Genomic DNA, 20,169 nt, shown 5'->3' with positions numbered 1-20,169 from the left:
TGGAAATACAATAAGAATAAATGCCTTGATTTGGCTGAAAAGGGTTCAAAAACATAAAGAATTGGGAAAAAAAAAAAAGCTAGTTCTTGATTCCTGAAAAACAGTGGCTCGTGAAAAAGAATGAACAGGAAGCAGGGGTGGGTACTGGACACTCTTTGCTTCAATAAATAAAATCTTTTTTTCCTCCTCACAACCCAAACGAAAAGGCCAACACACCAGATCCACAAGGGATGCTCAACAATCTTTCCTTCCAACAAGTACACTAAACTGCGTTTCCAGAAAAGCACTGCATTGGGAACTTCGACCACAATGAAAAGTTCCAGTGACTAACATAATTTTTTAAAAATCCAACATTTACATTGGGTGACCCACAGAGAACTTGCAAACTTTCTTTAGGGAGGTACTGCTACCTTTGCAAAGAACGTAACTTGGGAAAAACAACCTGGAAATATAAAGAACTCCACGAAGGGTGGCTTTAGTTTTAGAGCCATAATTCCTATCATAAACAGCCTATCAAAAAAAAATTAACAGTTGCTTAAGGAAATCTTTCATTCTGGAAGCAGAAAAGGAAACAAACATGAAGCATAAAGGGAATAACCCCCAAAATAAAGTTTAAAAAATAATAATTCAGTCCCCCAGCCTTCCCTCTCTGGTGAAGTATGTGATTTATACGGCTTTGCTCTGCAGAAAGCTCGTTCTGGGCAGCTCAAGGAAAGAGCCGAGGGAGGGAGAGAAAGAGACACAGGCATAGAAAGGAGAGGAGAGAGAAAAAGAAAATGGCGCAGAGACTAAGTCCCGACCGTCGACAAGGCGACTTTCCCGGGAGGAATCCCGGCCCGGAAAGACCGCCCGAGGCCCGGTGGCGGACGACACGGGGTCTCCGTTGCCCCCTCTTGGGAGGGCCCGGATCTGGGGGAGCTGGGGTCCCCGGAAAGGGGGTCAAGAGGGGGCCCGATGGGAACAATGGGGCCGGTGAGCGAGGAGCCGGGACTTAGTCTCTGGGACGCCATGTCTGTCCTCTGCCCGGCACCGGCAGGGCGCGGGGGAGGCGGCCGGCGGCTGGGGGGCCCCGGAGTCGGGGCAGGGGGCACACTCACCATTCAATCGGAAATCCGCTTCGATCTGGAAAAAGAAAAGGAGAGAATATCAAACAACAGCCACTTTAACCCCTCCGGCGGCGAGCGCGCGCGGCCGGGGGCCTGGCCCACCCTGCGCCCCCAGGGAGGACGGGGCCCCGGGGGTGGCCACAGAGGGCAGCCATCCCCGCCTCGAACTGTAACTTCGCGGCCCTCGCTCGCGGCCTAGCGAGCCGATCTACTCCGGCAGGCGGCCCCTCACCGGGGGCTCCGGCCTGTCAAAGCTGCCGGGCCGGGGCTGGGGTCGGGGCCTGCGCCGGGGGTCGCGGGACGGCCAGGCCGGGATCCGGGGCCGCCAGGGTCAGGACGGGCCGTACCTGGGAATCGTTGTGGAGGTGGTCCCCACTCATGTCGGCCCGGAGGGACGAGCGCGGCGGCAGGCGAGGCGGCGTGGGGGAGACGCAGACGGCGAACCGGCCTGTGCGGGCGGACGGGGACCCCGGAGGCTCGAGGAGGCGCAGGTAAGCGGCGGTGACTGTGGGCCCGAGACTCCAGAAACGGCTGAGGCAGCTACCACGGCGGCGACGCTGCCTGACTGCCGGGCGGGCGGCGAGAACAGACCCCAGCAGTTGTGTAACAGCCTAAGTTCGCATTTGGGCTCACTGCGCCTGCGCGGCCGCTTTTAAACAACACGTCGGCGACGTCAGCGCTCGCGGAAAGAGGCAGAGGGTTGCGGCCCGCCCCCTCGCGGTTCGCCAGACGGACCTGGCTTTGCATCGCAAGCCCCGCCTCCGGACCGTGCGCGCTCCGCTGTGATTTGCATAAGGAGCCGACTCCTCCCACGGCGTCCCACCCCAAGCAGCCTCCCCTTCCTCTCCCGACGCCTTTTCTCGGAACCCCAGCCCCTCTGCTAGGCAGTGCGCAGGCGCCACCCGGGCACCGCCTCCGGACCAGGGCTGGCCGCGCAGCCACGTGGTGGGCCTTTAAAGGCCGCGGCGGGACCCAGCAATCTTGGGCAGAGCTGGTATCCGGCGTCCGCATCTCCTTGGAGCGGCGAGTACCTTGGCAGCTGGGACCCCAGAGGTCTCCCCAGCGCCTCCTTTCTTGCTAAGCCGACCCTGAGGCCGCCTGGTGGGAGGAGTCCCCTCCCCAGCCTTTGTCCAGGCCCTCCAACTTCTGGATTATTTCACGCCCACTTTTTAAAAATTATTTTAATTTTTCAACCAACCAAGGGTCCGGTTTAACCCCAGTTTTCCGCCGAGTACATGTAGCCCTGGGTCACCAAGGGTCTGATTTCTTTGATTCATTCTACAAATACTTATTGAGCATCCGCTATGAGCCCAGGAATTGTGCTGAGGGAAGGGGGAATGCAAGAGACCAAAGGGAACTGAACCTGTCTCTATCCGCCCCTGTATCCCTGGCATGCTGGGAGGACGGGGCAAATGGGGAATAGAACTACCGTTTATAGAGCATCTATTCTGTGCCCAGCTCTGAATTCTCACAATAGCTCTGTGAGGTCGCCTGTATTACAAAAGTCAAACTGTCCTAAAGACAAGGGACCAACAGCCACCTACCTTGCTTCTATAGTTGGATGCCTCTCAAGCTTCTCTGGGAATGAACTGAACTCCACTCAGCTAGAAAAAGCCCCATCCTGACACCTTCCTTTCCCTCATTTCCCACTAGTCCCGCTGATTGCATCTCTTCGCTTCATCTACTTCTCTCTGCTGCCCATAAGCCTTTGAAGTCTGCGTTCTCCTGCTTGGATTAATACAATGCGCTGGCTGGGGGTGGTGTCTCACACTTGTAATCTTAGCACTTTGGGAGGCCGAGGCTGGCAGATCACTTGAACCCAGGAGTTCAAGACCAGCCTGGGCAACATGGCAGAACCCTGACTCTACAAAAAATACAAAAACTGGCAGGGTGTGGTGGCATGTGCCTGTAGTCCCGGCTACTCGGGAGGCTGAGGTGGGAGGATCACCTGAGCCCGAGGAGGAGGTCGAGGCTGCACTGCACTCCAGCCTGGGCAACAGAGTGAGACCTGGTCTAAAAAAAACAAAAAACAAACCAACAAAAAACACTGCACTCCAAAACACTACACTCCTAACAGGGATTGCTGCTTCCATTCTTGGCCCTCTCCTAAACTGCATTCCAACAATTGCCAAAGTGATCTTCTCAATATGCTAATCTAACCATTACTCCTTTGTGGATATTGCCACATCTATTACCACTTTCACTATTATTATTTCATATTTTAATTGAGCTCCTTTTTATTTACCTTCATCCTAAGTGTTATCTGTGAAATAATATCTATGAAATCATTTGGAAGTAAATATGAAAACTGTTCATCCAGTGGACCATCAGTATCTTTATCACATCTAATGTTTACCATCACATGTTTACCATTAGATATGTTTACCACATCTTGTGAATGCTTCAAGATCAACCTAAATATCACTTTTTCAAAGTGACTCTCCGGCGCACTACTGACCCTGCTTCCACTGGCTGACCAAGGGTGCCTTATAGGCCAGGCGCTGTGGCTAACGCCTGTAATCACAGCACTTTGGGAGGTCAATGTGGATGAATCACTTGAGGTCAGGAGTTCAACAACAGCCTGGCCAACATGGTGAAACCCTGTCTCTACTAAAAATACAAAAATTAGCAGAGTGTGGTGGTTCACACCTGTAATCCCAGCTACTCGGGAGGCTGAGGCAGGAGAATCGCTTGAACCTGGGAGGCAGAGGTTGCAGTGAGCCGAGACCGCACCACTGTACCCCAGCCTGGGCAACAGAGCGAGTGAGTCTCAAAAAATAAATAAACAAATAAAAATAAAAGGTGCCTTATAGTATCTATCTCCTTTGTAACACTTATGACACTTGTTATTAAGTTACAAATGGAGTAATTGGTTTCCTGTCTATTTCCCCTATAGCAAGCAAGGTCTGTGAGAGGGGGGAATCTTGTCCATCTTGCCTACCACTGAATTCCCAGCACCCGGCAACAGGCCGTCCTACAGAAGAGGTGCTCAAGAAATGGGCAAATCAAAGCAGGTTACCCTGCTTTGGTTAGGAGCACACATTTGGAAGTCAAATCAACTTAGGTTTGAATTCTGCTCTGCTGTGTGTTACCTGTGTGATATCAGGCAAGTTGTTTAACTTCTCTGAGTCCCTGTTTCCTCATCCACTCCATGGTGATCATTGTGGGTATGTAATGACTATCAAAAAATAATTGTTTGAGGGCAGGCACCTAGTAAGTGCTGAGTCTTGGATTCATACTCAGGTCGGCCTGACTCCAAAGCTATACTCTTTCTCTGAAGCAAGCTGCCAGAGCGAGTTTTGCCTTGCTGTTGGTGTCTCTTCTCATACTCTTCCCATCTCAGGATCAATCCCTGGCCAGAAGATGAGGCATCTGCTTGCTGCAGTGAGTCCAAGATAATTTGAGGACGGCCTTCAGTGCATCCACACTACTCCACTCTCCCAACCCCCGGTTTCCCAGGGAGAATATGCATTTGATTTTTTTTCTTTTTTTTTTTTTTTTTGAGATGGAGTCTCTGTCACCCAGGCTGGAGTCCAGTGGTGCCATCTGGGCTTACTGCAACCTCTGCCTCCTGGGTTCAAGCAATTATCCTGCCTCAGCCTCCCGGGTAGCTGGGATTACAGCCACGCACCACCACACCCAGCTAATTTTTGCAATTTTAGTAGAAACAAGGTTTCACTATGTTGGTCAGGCTGGTCTCAAACTCCTGACCTCGTGATCTGCCCACCTTTGCCTCCCAAAGTGCTGGGATTACAGGCATAAGCCACTGTACCCAGCCTGCATTTGCTTTCCAGGTCCCTCCAAAGAAGACTAGGTAGGCATGAAAACAGCACAGACTTCACAATGGCAGACCGAGGACATCCCCGTGCACAGACGTGGAAATATCCGGGCAGTCTTGTCACAGGCTGAACTTCTCTGCCAGCATGTGTGGCTGGCAGTGCTCAGAGGTTGACTGACTTACTCTGTCTTACAGAGACCACTCCTGACTCCTAACACTTCAAACACATGTCCCCACCATATGGTACTTGAGGAGATTATTGATAGTGCATGGACAAGCATTTTAATTCTAATAGATATGTATTTCCATATGTATGAGAAAAAATAACCATTGTTTTAAGGATATAACTGGGATGAGGCTTTTTAAAAAAGTGATTGATTTACATAAAAACATATATGAATAGTGCACAGAGCGCACATATAAGACAAACTCCAGGAAGGTTATAGGCAAATAAATGAGGTTTGGGAAACACTGCTTTAAATCAAGACTGTTCACTCATGGACCATCCCAACCCTTATAAAAATAACTAGCAGGTGAAAACTGGTAGTGTAGGTCTGTCTCCAAAGTATGCATTGGGAACAGTGGACGGTTTATAGATAATCCACTAAAAGAAGAGCTCCACATACAAATACATACATTATTATATTTACAGTTAAACAGGTTTTTTCCCAGGTGCCTTCTCAGGGTCTTCCATATGTAAATACTTATGTGACTCTTGAAAAGAGGGACGTGGTGTGCAGCATCTCCAAAATGTAGGCAAACCCGGCCAGGAGCGGTGGCTCATGCCTGTAGTGCCAGCACTTTGGGAGGCCAAGGGCGGGGGTGGATCACCTGAGGTCAGGAGTTCGAGACCAGCCTGGTCAACATGGTGAAAACTCGTCTCTACTAAAATTACAAAAATTAGGCTGGGTGCAGTGGCTCACGCCTGTAATCTTAGCACTTTGGGAGGCCAAGGCAGGAAGATCACCTGAGGTCAGGACTTCGAGACCTGCCTGGCCAACATGGTGAAACCCTGTCTCTACTAAAAATACAAAAATTAGCTGAGCATGGTTGGCACACACCTGTAATCCCAGCTACTTGGGAGACTGAGGCAGGAGAACTGCTTGAATCCTGGAGGTAGAGGTTACAGTGAGCTGAGATGGCGCCACTGCACTCCAGCCTGGGTGACAGAGCGAGACTCCATCTTGGAAAAAAAAGTGTAGGTAAATCCAAAAACACTTTTTTCCAGACTACCTCTTGAGACTTGGGCTTTTTGGGGGTGGTAGAGAGGGTGCACCATTCCTGGAGGTACTGCAATCCAGGCCAATGTGTAGAGTGGACAGAGCAAGCTCCTATTCCATCTCCTTGCTCCAAAAATCTATTTATTATATTATCCTCAGATAGAAGATGTATCAGATATTAAACTGGTAAGAACAGATACTGCACATGATCTTAGCCAGAAGGCCAAGAAGCAATGAGACTTGAGCTTTTTGAAATGACTGAACCTCGAGACTCTTGATCTAGGTTGTCACCCAAGATCTAGTTCTTATTCATCTGATTCCGACTCTCTTAGGCTAGTTATCAACCTGGCCCAACTCTTGTCTCCCAGAACTGAACACCTCTAGCGTTGTCTAAACAACTCTTGCTTTTCAGGGACCCATCCATCTGCACACTTTCCCCGGACTGCAAGATTATGGAGGAACAAGATACACAAATACACAGATGTGCTGCTACAGTTGTTTGGACCAGGATGGGCACTTGATCCAAGCTGAGCCACTCAGGTTAACTTCCTTAAGGCTCTAGAATTCAGAAGAAAAGAGTGGTTCCATCTGTCTTCTTGTGGATATATCTGTAGTATGTAGATTAGGGAGCTGCTCCTGGCGATACTTGCTGTCGGAAGGGCCAGAGAAACCTGGAGGTGGGGGAGGATATAGGAGAAAGTGGGTGGAGGAAGAGAAGAGATAAGAGATAGAAGTCCCTCCAGCCAGATGGCTCACACCTGTAAGCCTAACACTTTGGGGGCCTGAGGTGGCTGGATCATTTGAGCCTAGGAGTTTGAAGCCAGCCTATGCAACATGGCAAAATGCTGTCTCTACAAACAAAAATTAGCTGGGCCTAGTGGTATGTGCCTGTAGTCTCAGCTACTAGGGAGGCTGAGGTGAGGAACACCTGAGAGGCTGAGGCAGCAGTGAGCCAAGATCGTGCCACTGCACTCCAGCCTGGGTGACAGAGTGTCACCTTGTCTTAAAAAAGAGAGAGAGAGGACCCTGATGAATGAAGTTCAGGACCCTGGTTCCTACTTTCCCCTGAAGCCTGGTTGCATGGTTCCTGTTCTGGCACCTTTAAATTGATTCCCCCTTTTGCTTAATTGCACTCTGATGGGTTGGTCCTAATCTCTACTTGATTCCTGGGCACTCACAAGGCTTCTGTCATCCTTTTGGCACCCCCTCTGGGGCTATCGTGCTGTGGAACAGGATGTCCCACCTGACGTTTTGACCCTTGGATGCTGGCACATTCTTGACTTTGCCAATTCTTTGACAGTGATGTCTTCTAGCAGCTCTCCCCGCCCATGCCTAAGAATCTGCTGCCCTTTCAAGATTCCCATACTCTTGGAAAAGAAACTGCTGGGTGCTCAAGAAAGGAGATTCAGGCTGGTGATCTCAGGAACAACCAGAAAAGCTCTTTGCCTCCTAGAATGAAACAGCTCAGCAACAGTTGAGATGTGTGGAATAAAAAGGTCAGAATCAGGCCGGGTGCAGTGGCTCACGCCTGTAATCCCAGCACTTTGGGAGGCCAAGGCGGGCAGATCACCTGAGGTCGGGAGTTCGAGACCAGCCTGACCAACATGGAGAAACCCCTCTCTGCTAAAAACACAAAATTAGCCAGGCGTGGTGCTGCACGCCTGTAATCCCAGCTACTAGGGAGGCTGAGGCAGGAGAATCACTTGAACCTGGGAGGTGGAGGTTGCAGTGAGCCGAGATTGCGCCATTGCACTCCAGCTTGGGCAACGAGAGGGAAACTCCATCTAAAAAAAAAAAAAAAAAAAAAAAGGTCAGTATCAATAAGAAAGCTGGCAACTCTTGAATTATGAAATGAGAGACAGTCAAGCAACAAAGATGTAGGATCCTGGCCATGTGGCTTGGGGCAAGAAAAGTAGTTCACTTGTATCTCCATTGTCTTCCTGCCAGAATACATCCTAAATGAGGACATTTATTCATTCAACCAGTATTCCCTGAGGAATGAAGGCAAATAGGTACTACTTACCTATTTGAGGTTGGTAGGTCCTATACTAAGCCCTAGAGATATAGCTATTTATAAGACCTAATCCTCATTTTGGAAGAGTGCCTAGTCTGATAATGAGACAGAGGTATTCTCCAACTGTAACGCTAAGGTATAAGGAATAATAGGGAAGAGGAGGCCAGCCACCAGTTGCTGTGGGAACTCTTGAGTAAAGGAGCACATCCAACTTACCAGTGGTGGTGGGGGCAATATTAGGAAAGGTTTCTAGTTGGACACTATTCTTGAAAGATGAGGGGTTGCTAGCCTGTGGAAAAGAAGAAAAGATATTGCAAGAAGAGAGGCAATATATGCAGAGCCATAGCTTTGGTCAGGATGGAGCAGAGGGTAAAAGTGAAGATATAACCAATGTAGGCTGGGCGGGTGGGAGAGGCCCTCCCAGTTCCAGTGGCGATACTGCAAGGTGAACTATGACAGGGTTTTAAACAGGTATGAGAACAATCACAGGCAGCAGAGGGGGAACAGTTTGGTGGAACTGACACTGGAAATAGGCAGATTAGCTCGGAGGTCCAGGGAGACCATTGTGTTTCAGAAGCAACCTTAATCATGGAAGATCATTTGGAATACCTGAAGATAGAAAGTATCTGTACCTGTGACGGGGACAGAAGGATTTGGCCTGTGTCAAGGGTATAGCCCAAAGAGAAGTTGTGAAGCAGCTCTCTCTGAATCCCCCTCTCTCAATGTGTGCTGCTGGGACATCCTGTGGCTGCCTGAGTCCAGCTGCTTCCAGCTAGAGAACCAGTAGGCAGTGGGAGGCATAGAGGCAGAGACCAGGCTCCAGGAAACACTGGAAGATTCTAGGAGTGAGAGAAGCTCCCAGATGCCTCAGCACGACTCCCCAAGAAAGTGGAACAGAAGTAGCTGCCTCATTCAGTAACCAGCAGGTGATCCTTTAGCCAAAGTTGGGGTTTGAAAAGGCCTACTTCCCCATCCTTCCTCCCCACAAGCCCTCCAAGTCCTCAGTCCCCTCCCTTCCACCTCCTCAAAGCCTAGTTCACTCGAGCATCTTCTCTCCCTCCTGCATGGCAACTTCTCCTCCTCCCAGTTTTCCTCCTTGACCCTGTTAAAATTCATGTCTCACGTTAATTGGTTGCTTACCACGTCTCTGCCCTGTGCTGAGTGCTTCACATACATTTTCATATAATCATTGCAATAACCATATGAAACAGGGGCTACTTGTCCCACCGTTTTAGACAAGGAAACTGAGACTTAGGAAAGTTAAGTAAGTTAACTTGCCCAAAGTCACACAGCTATTGAGTGGTGGGGCTATGATTTGAACTTAAGCAGTGTGTGTATGGAGCCCAGTCTTAGAACCCCTAACCTGCTTCCCAAGTTATCCTTAGGTCACTGTTGCCCTCACCTGTGTTTGAAAGATTCAGAAAGGACAGTCTACACGTGCTGCCTTTTCTGCTTTATTTTTCATTCCTTTAACACTGTTGGTCTGGCTTCTATTCTAATCAGGGACTTCCTAGTTTCCAAGTAGAGTAGCCTATTCTTCTCCACCTTCCTGCAGCACTCAATGAGGTGGATGAGCACATTCTTTGAGGTCCTTTGCATTTGGATCCAATGACCATTAATTCTCCCGGCTTTTTTCTTACCTGTCCAAATACCATTTCTCTCTCCCTCTCTTCTTTCAGCACAATTTAATGGATCCCCAAGATTATATCATCAAACTTGTCTTCTCTCTATATGCCCCCATCTTGGTAGCCTTGTTTTTATCTTGAGACGGAGTCTCACTGTGTTGCCCAGGCTGGAGTGCAGTGGTGTGATCTCAGCTCACTGCAACCTCACCTCCCAGGTTCAAGTAATTCTCCTGCCTCAGCCTCCCGAGTAGCTGGGATTACAGGTGCCCACCACCACACCTGGCTAATTTTTGTATTTTTAGTAGAGACGAGATTTTACCATGTTGGCCAGGCTGGTCTCAAACTCCTGACCTCAAATGATCTGCCCACCTTGGCTTCCCAAAGTGCTGGGATTACAGGCGTGAGCCACCGCGCCTGGCCAGGTAGCTTCTTAGATGAATGTCTCCAGCCTTGACTCCTTTTTAGAACCATAGAAATATTTACCCATATGCCTATTTCATGTGTCCACTTGATGACCCCCACAGCCCTTTGGTCCTGGGTTCAGCTTTTCTCCTGAAACTGCCCTTCGCTTCTATGGTCTCTGCTTAGCGAATAGCTCTATTCCTCCCAGTCACTCAGGCTCAGAACCTTGAAGCCTCTTGAGTTAACCCTTGATCCTGTCCTCCACATCCCACTGGTGGCTACTACCTGTATGGAATCTGCCCAAGACTTTCTTTTGTAATTGTCCCTCCTTTCCCAGGTTCTCATTGCATCCTGACCCTTCTTTGGCTTCCCTGCATCACACACACACACACACACACACACACACACACACACACACACACACACACACAATCAACTATAAGCCAGGTACTAAGCTAGTATTAGGAATTCAGCCATGAACTAGAAAGACAAGGCCCCTGCTCTCAAGGAGCTCAGGTCTGGTGGGTGAGACAGAGAAGGGAACAAGTAATTGTCACTTACTGTGATGAGTGCCTCGAGGATAAAGTACAGTGTGTTTGCAGTAGGAGCCCTTTAGAAGAACTGCCATCCAGAATTACAGAGTCAGGCACGGATTTCCAGTGGAAATGGCACTTAAACTTAGGTCTCAAAATGGAAACAGAAGTCAGCCAGGTAACGGTTGGGGAGAATAAAGAAGGCAAGTGAGGGAGACAAGCACTCAAGGCCAAGAGAACAGATGGGCAAAAATTTGGAAACTGGAAAGAGCAGGGTTTATGTGGGGAACTGCTGGTAATTCAGTATGGCTAAGGGGTAGAGGGTGAAGAGGAGTAGTGAGAGATGAAGCTGGAGAGGTAAGCAAGGCCCAGTTCATGCAGGGTCTCTAAGGCATTTGCAGTTTATCTTCATAGCACTGGGAAGTCACTGAGAGTTGCTATGAGCAATGGAGGAACATAATATGTGTTTTAGAAAATATTACCTACAGGCCAGGCATGGTGGCTCATGCCTGTAATCCTAGCACCTTGGGAGGCTGAGGTGGGCAGATTGCCTGAGCTCAGGAGTGTGAAACCAGCCTGGGCAACATGGCGAAATCCCGTCTCTACTAAAAATACACAAACACACACACACACACACACACACACACACACACACACACACACACACACACATAAATTAGCTGGGTGTGGTGGCACACACCTATAATTGCTTAAACCTGGGAGGCAGAGGTTGCAGTGAGCTGAGATTGCACCATTGCACTCCAGCCTGGGCGACAGAGCAAGACGCTGTCAAAAAAAAAAAAAAAAAAAAAAAAAAAGAAAGAAAATGGATTTAAAGTATTCAAGACTTGAGCCTTGGCTAGGCATGGTGGCTCACACCTGTAATCTCAATGCTTTGGGAGACCAAGGTGGAAGGATTGCTTGAGCCCAGGAGTTCAAGACCAGCCAAGGCAAGATAGCAAGACCTCATCTCTCCCCGCAAAAATGTTTTTCAAATTAGTCAGGCATGGGAGTATGCACATGTAGTCCTAGCTAGGCAGGAGACTGAAGTGCGGGGATTACCTGAGCCCAGGAGTTTGAAGTTACAGTGAGCTGTAATCATGCCACTGCACTCTACAGAGTGACAGAGTGAGACCGTATCTCTAAAACAGAACAAAACACTACACAAAGCTTGTTAGAATACAGTTAAGAGGTTATTGTCATCATTGAGGCAAAAATGATGATGATGGCCCTGATCAGCAAAAAAGCCATGAGGATGGAGAGAAGTGTATGTGTTTGCGGGATATTCATGACATAGGGTTGATGTATTAGTGATTGATTATATATACAAAGGAAAGGGAGTGGGGGAGTCAAGGAGGAGGATGGCAGTGCATTCACAAAGACAGGGAACACTTGGGATCTGTTTTAAGGAAAGATGATGAGTTCGTTCTGTACATGTTGAGTTTGAAGTGTCTGTGGGTTAGCTGAGTCAAGATGTCTAATAGGCAGCTGAATACGTGAGTTTGGAGCTCAGGAGAGGGACTGCAGGTTATTAGTATCATGGTAGTACCTGGAGTTAATTACACTAGATGACATCATTTGGGAGGGCCTGGAAGGACAGCCTTATTTTAGGAATGGGCCTGAGTTAGGAATGAAATAGAAGGTGAGGAAGTGGAGATAGCAAGTTTGAACAAGTCATTCAAGAGATTTAGCTACAAACAGTAGGAAGAACATAATGCAGCCACTAAAGTAGCCTGCGTTAAGAGAGGGTTTTTGTTTCTTTGTTTATGATGGACATGACACACTCATGTCTAATAGGAGGGTCTGCAATTTCCAGTTCAGGGCCTTTTGGCTCATGCCAGCACCCTTGACAAAGTACTAGCACAGTTGATATGCCAGGAACTCTGGGTCAGATAAAGAGTGAGGTCCGTTCGGAGGAGACACCCCTCTTTGCCTCTAAGAGGTGACAAGCTGCTTCCAACCTCACCTCTAAGATTCTGGTACCTTTCCCACAGGAACTCACTTGAGGATTGACTCACAGAACTAGTTTTTCAGGATGGCTCATGCAGGCCCCTGAGGATATTTTCCTCCCAAAGGACAGAGTCCAGGCCTATAGGGTCTGTCCCTACCTTTCCAGGATCAGCTATGAGTGCCTGGAAAGGGGCCTGGCAGAACAGACACCAGCTCTGGTGGGTGGAACTAGAGAAAGACACTCAGAGCCCAGGAAGATGGAAGTTCCTCATCAGATTCTGCAATGCAGTCAAGTTCCACTGACATTCCCTGATGCCTATTTGGTGCCAGGCCCAGCTAGTAGTTCTGTGATGAACTCAACATGGCTCCCACCTGGAGGTAGAGAAAATAGACAATTACAATACAGAGTTCTGGGACCTTGTGAGAGAGCCCTCAGGGCTGGAAAGCCAGGAAGACTCTTCCTTGGGAGCCCAGCCTTAAGGGTTTGATGGGAGAAAGATAATGCTAAAAACTCTAAATTCTCCCACTGACCCAGAACTTCGCTTTCCTTCTGTTTTTGGAAAACATAACCTAATAATTTAAACAATCTATTTAAAACTGTTTTTTTCTTCTGTGGACTTTTCCCTTCATGGTGAACATTTGGGTTCAAAGGGGGAGACAGAACTTAGGGAAAATATTTGCACAAGTCCTTACAGAATGTTCAAACCTAGCCTTGGAACCCCCAAATTAAAAGCAGGTGAGGCCCCCATTGCTGGATGTTGGATAGCCCCTGGGCTCAATCCTCAGACCTTTTTTCTTTGTCCTCTTGATTCACTATCTTATTCACTCCTGTGGCTTTAAATACCAACTATATACTGAGAAGTTCTAGGTTCATACCTAAAATCAGGACCTTGCCCCCAGGTGTCAAACTTATGTATCCAGCTGCCTACCCAATATTCCTATTTGGACTTCCAACAGGCTTCTTAAACATAATGTGTCCCAAATCAACCCTCTATCTTTCCTCTCAAGCCTGTTCTTCCTTTGGTCTTCCCCAATCATAGTTAATGGCTCAGGTCATCCTTGACTTTTTTTTTTTTTTTTTTGAGACAGAGTCTCGCTCTGTTGCCCAGGCTGGAGTGCAGTGGTAACATCTCGGCTCACTGCAACCTCCGCCTCCCAGGTTCAAGCAATTCTTCTGTCTCAGCCTCCTGAGTAGCTGGGACTACAGTTGCACACCACCATGCCCGGCTAATTTTTGTATTTTTAGTAGAGACAGGGTTTCACCATATTGGTCAGGCTTGTCTCGAACTCCTGACCTCTTGATCTGCCCACCTCGGCCTCCCAAGGTGCTGGGATTACAGGCATGAGCCACCACGCCCCGCATCCTTGACTCTGTTTTGCCTGCCTACTCCCCCTTATCCAATTTGTCAACAAATCCTGTTGACTTCACCTTCAAATATCCTGATGTTAACCATTTCTCACCATGCCCTTTGCTTTCACTTTAGCCCAAATCGCCATCATCTCCACCTGGTTTAATGTGGGAGTCTCCTAACTGGTGTCCTCTGCTCTATGTTTGTCATCTCATGGTATACAGTTAGAACAAGTGATCCTTTAAAACAGAGTGGTCCTATTTAAGACTTGAGATCCTGGCCAGGCATGGTGGCTCACACCTGTAATCTCAGCACGTTCAGAGGCCAAGGTAGGAGGATGACTTAGAGCCAGGAGTTCAAGATCATCCTGGGTGACAGTGAGATACTATTTCAACAAACATTTTTAAAAATTTAGCTGGGCCTGGTGGCACATGCTTCTAGTCCCAGTTATTCAGGAGGCTGAGGCAGAAGGATCTCAAGCCCAGTAGTTTGAGGCTGCAGTGAGCTATGATCATACCACTGCACTCCAGCCTGGGTGACAGAGGAGACCTCGTCAGTTAAAAAAAAAAGAAAAGAAAAGAAAAGAAAAAGGGCTGGGCGCAGTGGCTCACACCTGTAATCCCAGAACTTTGGGAGGCTGAGGTGGGCGGGTCACCTGAGGTCAGGAATTCGAGACCAGCCTGGCCAAAATGGTGAAACCCCATCTCTACTAAATACACAAAAACTTTAGCCAGGCATGGTGGTGGGCGCCTGTAGTCCCAACTCTCTGGGAGGCTGAGGCAGGGTGAATTGCTTAAACCTAGGAGGCTGAGGCTGCAGTGAGCAGAGATTGCACCACTGCACTCCAGCCTGAGCCACAGAGTGAGACTCCATCTCAAGAAAAAAAAAAAGAAAGAAAGAAAGAAAGAAAGAAGAAGGTCGGGTGTGGTGGCTCATGCCTGTAATCCCAGCACTTTGGGAGGCTGAGGCGGGTAGATCACCTGAGGTCAGGAGTTCGAGACCAGCCTGACCAACATGGTGAAACCCCGTCTCTACTAAAAATACAAAATTAGCCAGGCATGGTGGCACATGTCTGTAATCTCAGCTACTTGGGAGGCTGAGGGAGGAGAATTGCTTAAACTCAGGAGGCAGAGGTTGCAGTGAGTCAAGATCGCACCATTGCACTCCAGCCTGGTCAATAGAGTGAGACTCTTTCCTGAAACAAAACAAAACAAAACAAAACAAAACAAAACAAAACAAAACAAAACAAAACGTAAGATCCTGTCACTCTTCTGCGCAAAACTCTCCAGTGGCTCCCATCTCATTCAGGGTAAAGTCAAAGACTTACAATGGCCCCAAGGCCCTGCCACACCTGCTCCCCTCCAAGGCCTCCCTTGACCTCATCTGCTGGTGCTGTACACCTTGGTCACCTCTTTCCAGCCACTCTGGGCTCTGTAAAAGCCTATCACACACCACTCATTCTCCAGCATTAGCCCTTTCATTTGTGGATCTTTCTACCTCGAACGTCCTTCCTCCAGATATCTCCATGGCCTAGTGCCTCTCTTCTTTCAGATCCTTGCTAAACTAAGACAGGCCCTGACTACTCTATTTAAAATTACAGCGCCCTTCCCTCAGTTCTTCCCTCTTTCCATCCCTGCTTTATTTGTCTCCAACGCACTTGTCACCATTTGGCCTACGGAATATTTTACTTATTGTTTTCCCCGTGTAGTATGTAATCTTGATGACAGCAGCAATTCTTATCAGTTTATTTATTTATGTATTTATTATTTTTGAGACAAAAATAATATTATTTTGTCACCCAGGCTGGAGTACAGCAGTACAACCATGACTCACTGCAGACTTGACCTCCTAGACTCAAACAATCTTCCCACTTCAGCCTGCTGAGCAGCTGGGGCTACAGGTGTGCACCAACATGCTCAGCTAATTGTTTATATTTTGTAGACACAGAGTCTTCCTATGTCGCCCAGATTGGTCTCGAACTCCTGAGCTTAAAGGTGTTCTGCTTTGATATCCCAAAGTGCTAGGATTATAGGCATGAGCCACCGTGCCTGGCTTTCTCAGTTTATTTAGTGCCACATTTCTACCATCCACAGAAGTGCCTGACACACATAAGATACTCAATTAACATTTGTTGAATAAATGAATTATGGGCTACAACGGGCTCCTAATATGTGTCAAGCAGAGGCCTGGAATGTACCAGAAAACTCCTTATAGTGAATAACATGATTCCCATTTTTTTTTCTTTTTGAGATGGAGTTTCATTCTTGTTGCCCAGGCTGGAGTGCAATGGCACAATCTTGGCTCACTGTGACCTCTGCTTCCTGGGTTCAAGCGATTCTCCTGCCCCAGCCTCCCGAGCAGCTGAGATCACAGGTGCGAGCCAACACGCCCAGCTAATTTTTTTGTGTTTTTAGTAGAGATGGGATTTCTCCATGTTAGCCAGGCTGTTCTGGAACTCCTGACCTCAGGTGATCCACACTCCTCGGCCTCCCAAAGTGCTGGGATTACAGGTGTGAGCCACCGCACCTGGCCATGATTCCCACTTTGCAGATAAGAAGATGGAGGCTTAAGGCTGAGTGTGGTAGCTCACGCCTATAATCCTAGCACTTTAGGAGGCCAAGGTGGGTGGATCACCTGAGATCAGGAGTTTGAGACCAGCCTGGCCAACATGGCGACACCTCGTCTCTATTAAAAATATAAAAATTAGCTGGACATGGTGGTTCACGCCTGTAATCCCAGCTATTTGGGAGGCTGAGGCAGGAGAATGGCTTGAACCTGGGAGGTGGAGGTTGCAGTGAGCCCACATCACACCATTCACTCCAGCCTAGGCTAAAGAGCAAAACTCTGTCTCAAATAATAAATAAATAAATAAATAAATAAATAAATAAATAAATAAATAGAAGACAGGCTTGGGGAAGTATGAGTGCCCTTTTCCTCTGTTCCTATAGCAACTTGCACATGGCCCCAGTCGCAGCACCTATCATACTGCACTCTCATTATCCATTTCCTCAACTAGATGTAAGATTTTATTTTATTTTATTTTTGAGATGGAGTCTTGCTCTGTCGCCCAGGCTGGAGTGCAGTGGTGCGATCTCGGCTCACTGCAAGCTCCGCCTCCTGGGTTCATGCCATTCTCCTGCCTCAGCCTCCTGAGTAGCTGGGACCACAGGCACCCACCACCACGCCCGACTAATTTTTTTTTATATTTTTTTTATTTTTTAGTAGAGACGGGGTTTCAGCGTGTTAGCCAGGATGGTCTCGATCTCCTGACCTCATGATCTGCCCGTCTTGGCCTCCCAAAGTGCTGGGATTACAGGCGTGAGCCATGGCACCCAGCTAGATGTAAGATTTTTAAGTTCAGGGACTATTCTATCTTTTATTTATTGTTGCATCTCCAACACCTGGCAGAAAGGTGGGCACATAATAAGTGCTTAAGAAATATTTGTTGCATGAATACATGAATGAAATGGGCAAGTCAGGGTACAAACTCACAACTTTCAAAAAGAAAAGTCTCTGCCCACCCCACTCCCCTCTGCCCTAGAGTGTTCCTGAAACAGCCACAGAGCCAACAGTTAAGTCCCTCCCCCTGGCAGAGTGCCTTCTTGCAAATCCTCACCCACAGAATCAGAAGTATTTTAGATTGGGAGAAGTATACACTGGCTGACAGTTCTTTCCCATCACACCAGGCAAACGGAAATCATTTCTCCAGTCAATCCCTGCCAGTCTTCTAGAGTCAAGGTCTTTCTTATTCCTTGCCTCCTGATCTGCAGTCCGCCTCCCTAGTTTCCCCAGTCCTCAGCTGCTGGGTCGGGCTCCCTGCCCATCCATCCACTCACCCAGCCTTCAGCCAACAGCCTCTGTGAGCCTGCTCTGGGCCATGTGATAGCTGAACTAACCCCCATTCCATCCCCACTGTGAGCTGACTTGGTTCTTTAAGTCTTCATTCCAACAAACTCTTTTTTTTGCCTCTTCTCTTTATACTCTCCGCCACCCCTGATCCCAAGTCTTAGGTCCATGGAGACGGCTCATTCCAACCATGGATGATTGTGGGCCTCTTGTCTCATCTGCTTCTTTCTCTTGGCTCTTAATTTCTCTAGATCAGTCATTTTTAAACTATTGTGTGTGTGTGTCTGTGTGTGTGTGTGTGTGTGTGTCAGATAGACTCCTTTGAGAAGCTGATGTGGGCTATGGTATCTCTTCCTCTAATAAATATTAATACCTATGCACTTAAAAACAGCATTTTGCATATAAGTTCCAGTGCACCTAGATCAAGATCTCTCCTTGCCTTCTCCCCTCCCCTCTAGATTTCTGGTTGTTTTTGGTTCCCAAATCAGTCCACCTGGTCTCCTTTCAGAAGCAGAAGCTTCTTCCTACGATATTATCAATACCGTTATTATTAACAGCAACAGCAAGATTTGTACATTTTTCATGCATCAACTGATTTCAACCTCTCAATAACCCCAAGAGAAAGGAACTATTATTGTCCCATTTTTACAGATGAGAGAGCTGCTTGGTTACATGTTTTGCCAAAATCACATAATTCTAAGTCCAGGGTTTCTTCCTCTGCACGATGGATGGTGTGTTGCCTATTATTAACCGCTGTGTTTTTTTTTTTTTAACCTTTCCCATCTCCACCACCCAAAACCTACCTTCCCCACCCCTACCCTCACCCTATGGTGTATTGCCTATTATTCTTAACTGCTGTTTTCTTTGACCTCCTCCATTTCTACCACCTAAAAACCTTCTTCCTCACCACCACCCCCACTTCTCTGAAGCTCCCTCTTTCTCCCCCATCCACTCTTCAGCTGACCACAGGTGGCTTCTTTGTAGTTGCTTGAGCATATGTGAGCCATGAAAGGGTTTCGTTTCCCCTTCTGTTCTCAGCCCAGCTGTGCCAGCCTCTGTGATCCTTGTGAGCTTTAAATGAGGCACTCCAGACCCTTCTTACGCAGGCCATGGCATTTCTGGAACTGCCGCACCTAAAATCCAGGTATGAGGAAGGAAGGAGACAACTATTTGAACACCTACATTGTACCAGGCCCCGTGCTTGACATAGAGACACTGAGCCCAACCTTTAAAGGCCTCAGCTTCCAGGTCCTTCCAGGCATCTTACTGATGGGCACCTGGAGGCTCTGAGATGATTGGTCTGATTCCATCTGCTGTCTGTCTGTCTGTCTGTGGGTGGTTAGGGGCCTCTCGGTAGCATGGCTAACCCTTTTATTATTATTATTATTATTATTATTTTTGAGATGGAGTCTAGCTTTGTTGCCAGGCTGGAGTGTAGTGGCACGATCTTGGTTCACTGCAACCTCTGCCTCTCTGGTTCAAGCGATTCTCCTGCCTCAGTCTCCCGAGTAGCTGGGACTACAGGCATGTGCCACCATGCCCAGCTAATTTTTGTATTTTTAGTAGAGACAGGGTTTCACCATGTTGGCCAGGATGGTCTCAATCTCTTGACCTTGTGATCTGCTCACCTCAGCCTCCCAAAGTGCTGGGATTACAGGTGTAATCCCAGCCCATACCCAGCCTTAAAACCTTTTATCAAAGTGTAATATAGGCCAGGTGCAGTGGCTCATGCCTATAATCCAACACTTTGGGAGGCTGAGGTGGGCAGATATGGGAGTTTGAGACCAGCCTGGCCAACATGGTGAGACCCCATGTCTACTAAAAATACAAAAGAGTTAGCCAGGTATGGTGGCACATGCCTGTAATCCTAGCTACTAGAGTGGCTGAGGCAGGAGAATCACTCAACCTGGGTGACAGAGGTTGCAATGAGCTGAGATGGTGGCCACTGCACTCCAGCCTGGGCAACAGAGTGAGACTGTCTAAAAAAAAAAAAATCATCTGAACTGAACCAAGAATCTGTAGCCTCAAAAGGGATTTGGCTATAAACCAATATTCCACTGAAGGCTCCAGAATCCCAAAGTGTGCTCTTAATAAATGGTCCAGAGCATGTCTGATCAGTTCCTCTGATGCTCAAGTTCTCTGCCCATTGTTGCTTTTTTTCTTACCTTTTTTAAGTTCTGGAAAAAAAAATTAGAGACTCTGGTTAGGAGCCCCCTACCCCACAGAGAACTCAAGACTTCATCACTCCTTGATTATGAGTGACAGAGAAATCATCATCTCACAAGGCCACATATTGCATTTTTTTAGACAGATCTGGCAACTTAGATTTAAATTTTTGAAAACACA

At 47.9% G+C, this 20,169-nt stretch overlaps 1 protein-coding gene, 1 long non-coding RNA gene and 1 other non-coding gene across 3 annotated transcripts in view; all 3 read right to left on the bottom strand.

Annotated features, from left to right (window-relative positions):
- Nucleotides 1–1,945, bottom strand: part of TOP1 (DNA topoisomerase I) — a 95,961-nt gene extending 94,016 nt beyond the window's left edge. The window contains exons 1-2 of the mRNA XM_004062154.4: nucleotides 1,454–1,945; nucleotides 1,098–1,122 (exon numbers count right to left, since the gene is read on the bottom strand). Of these exons, the coding sequence (XP_004062202.1) occupies nucleotides 1,098–1,122; nucleotides 1,454–1,486 (58 nt within the window). The 5' untranslated portion in view covers nucleotides 1,487–1,945. The remainder of the gene's footprint in view (nucleotides 1–1,097; nucleotides 1,123–1,453) is intronic.
- Nucleotides 1,946–5,147: 3,202 nt separating this feature from the next.
- The window catches only part of LOC109024328 (uncharacterized), a 58,638-nt gene continuing 43,616 nt past the window's right edge, over nucleotides 5,148–20,169 (bottom strand). The window contains exon 3 of the long non-coding RNA XR_010132371.1: nucleotides 5,148–7,888. This is a non-coding gene — a long non-coding RNA (uncharacterized lncRNA). The remainder of the gene's footprint in view (nucleotides 7,889–20,169) is intronic.
- On the bottom strand, nucleotides 6,150–6,339 carry LOC115931799 (U2 spliceosomal RNA). Its single transcript, XR_004068248.1, has one exon. It is a non-coding gene; the product is annotated as a U2 spliceosomal RNA (small nuclear RNA).

This window comes from Gorilla gorilla, chromosome 21 (genome assembly GCF_029281585.2).
Source record: "Gorilla gorilla gorilla isolate KB3781 chromosome 21, NHGRI_mGorGor1-v2.1_pri, whole genome shotgun sequence".
Classification (NCBI taxonomy): domain Eukaryota; kingdom Metazoa; phylum Chordata; class Mammalia; order Primates; family Hominidae; genus Gorilla; species Gorilla gorilla.
This window is presented reverse-complemented; position numbering and strand designations above follow the sequence as displayed.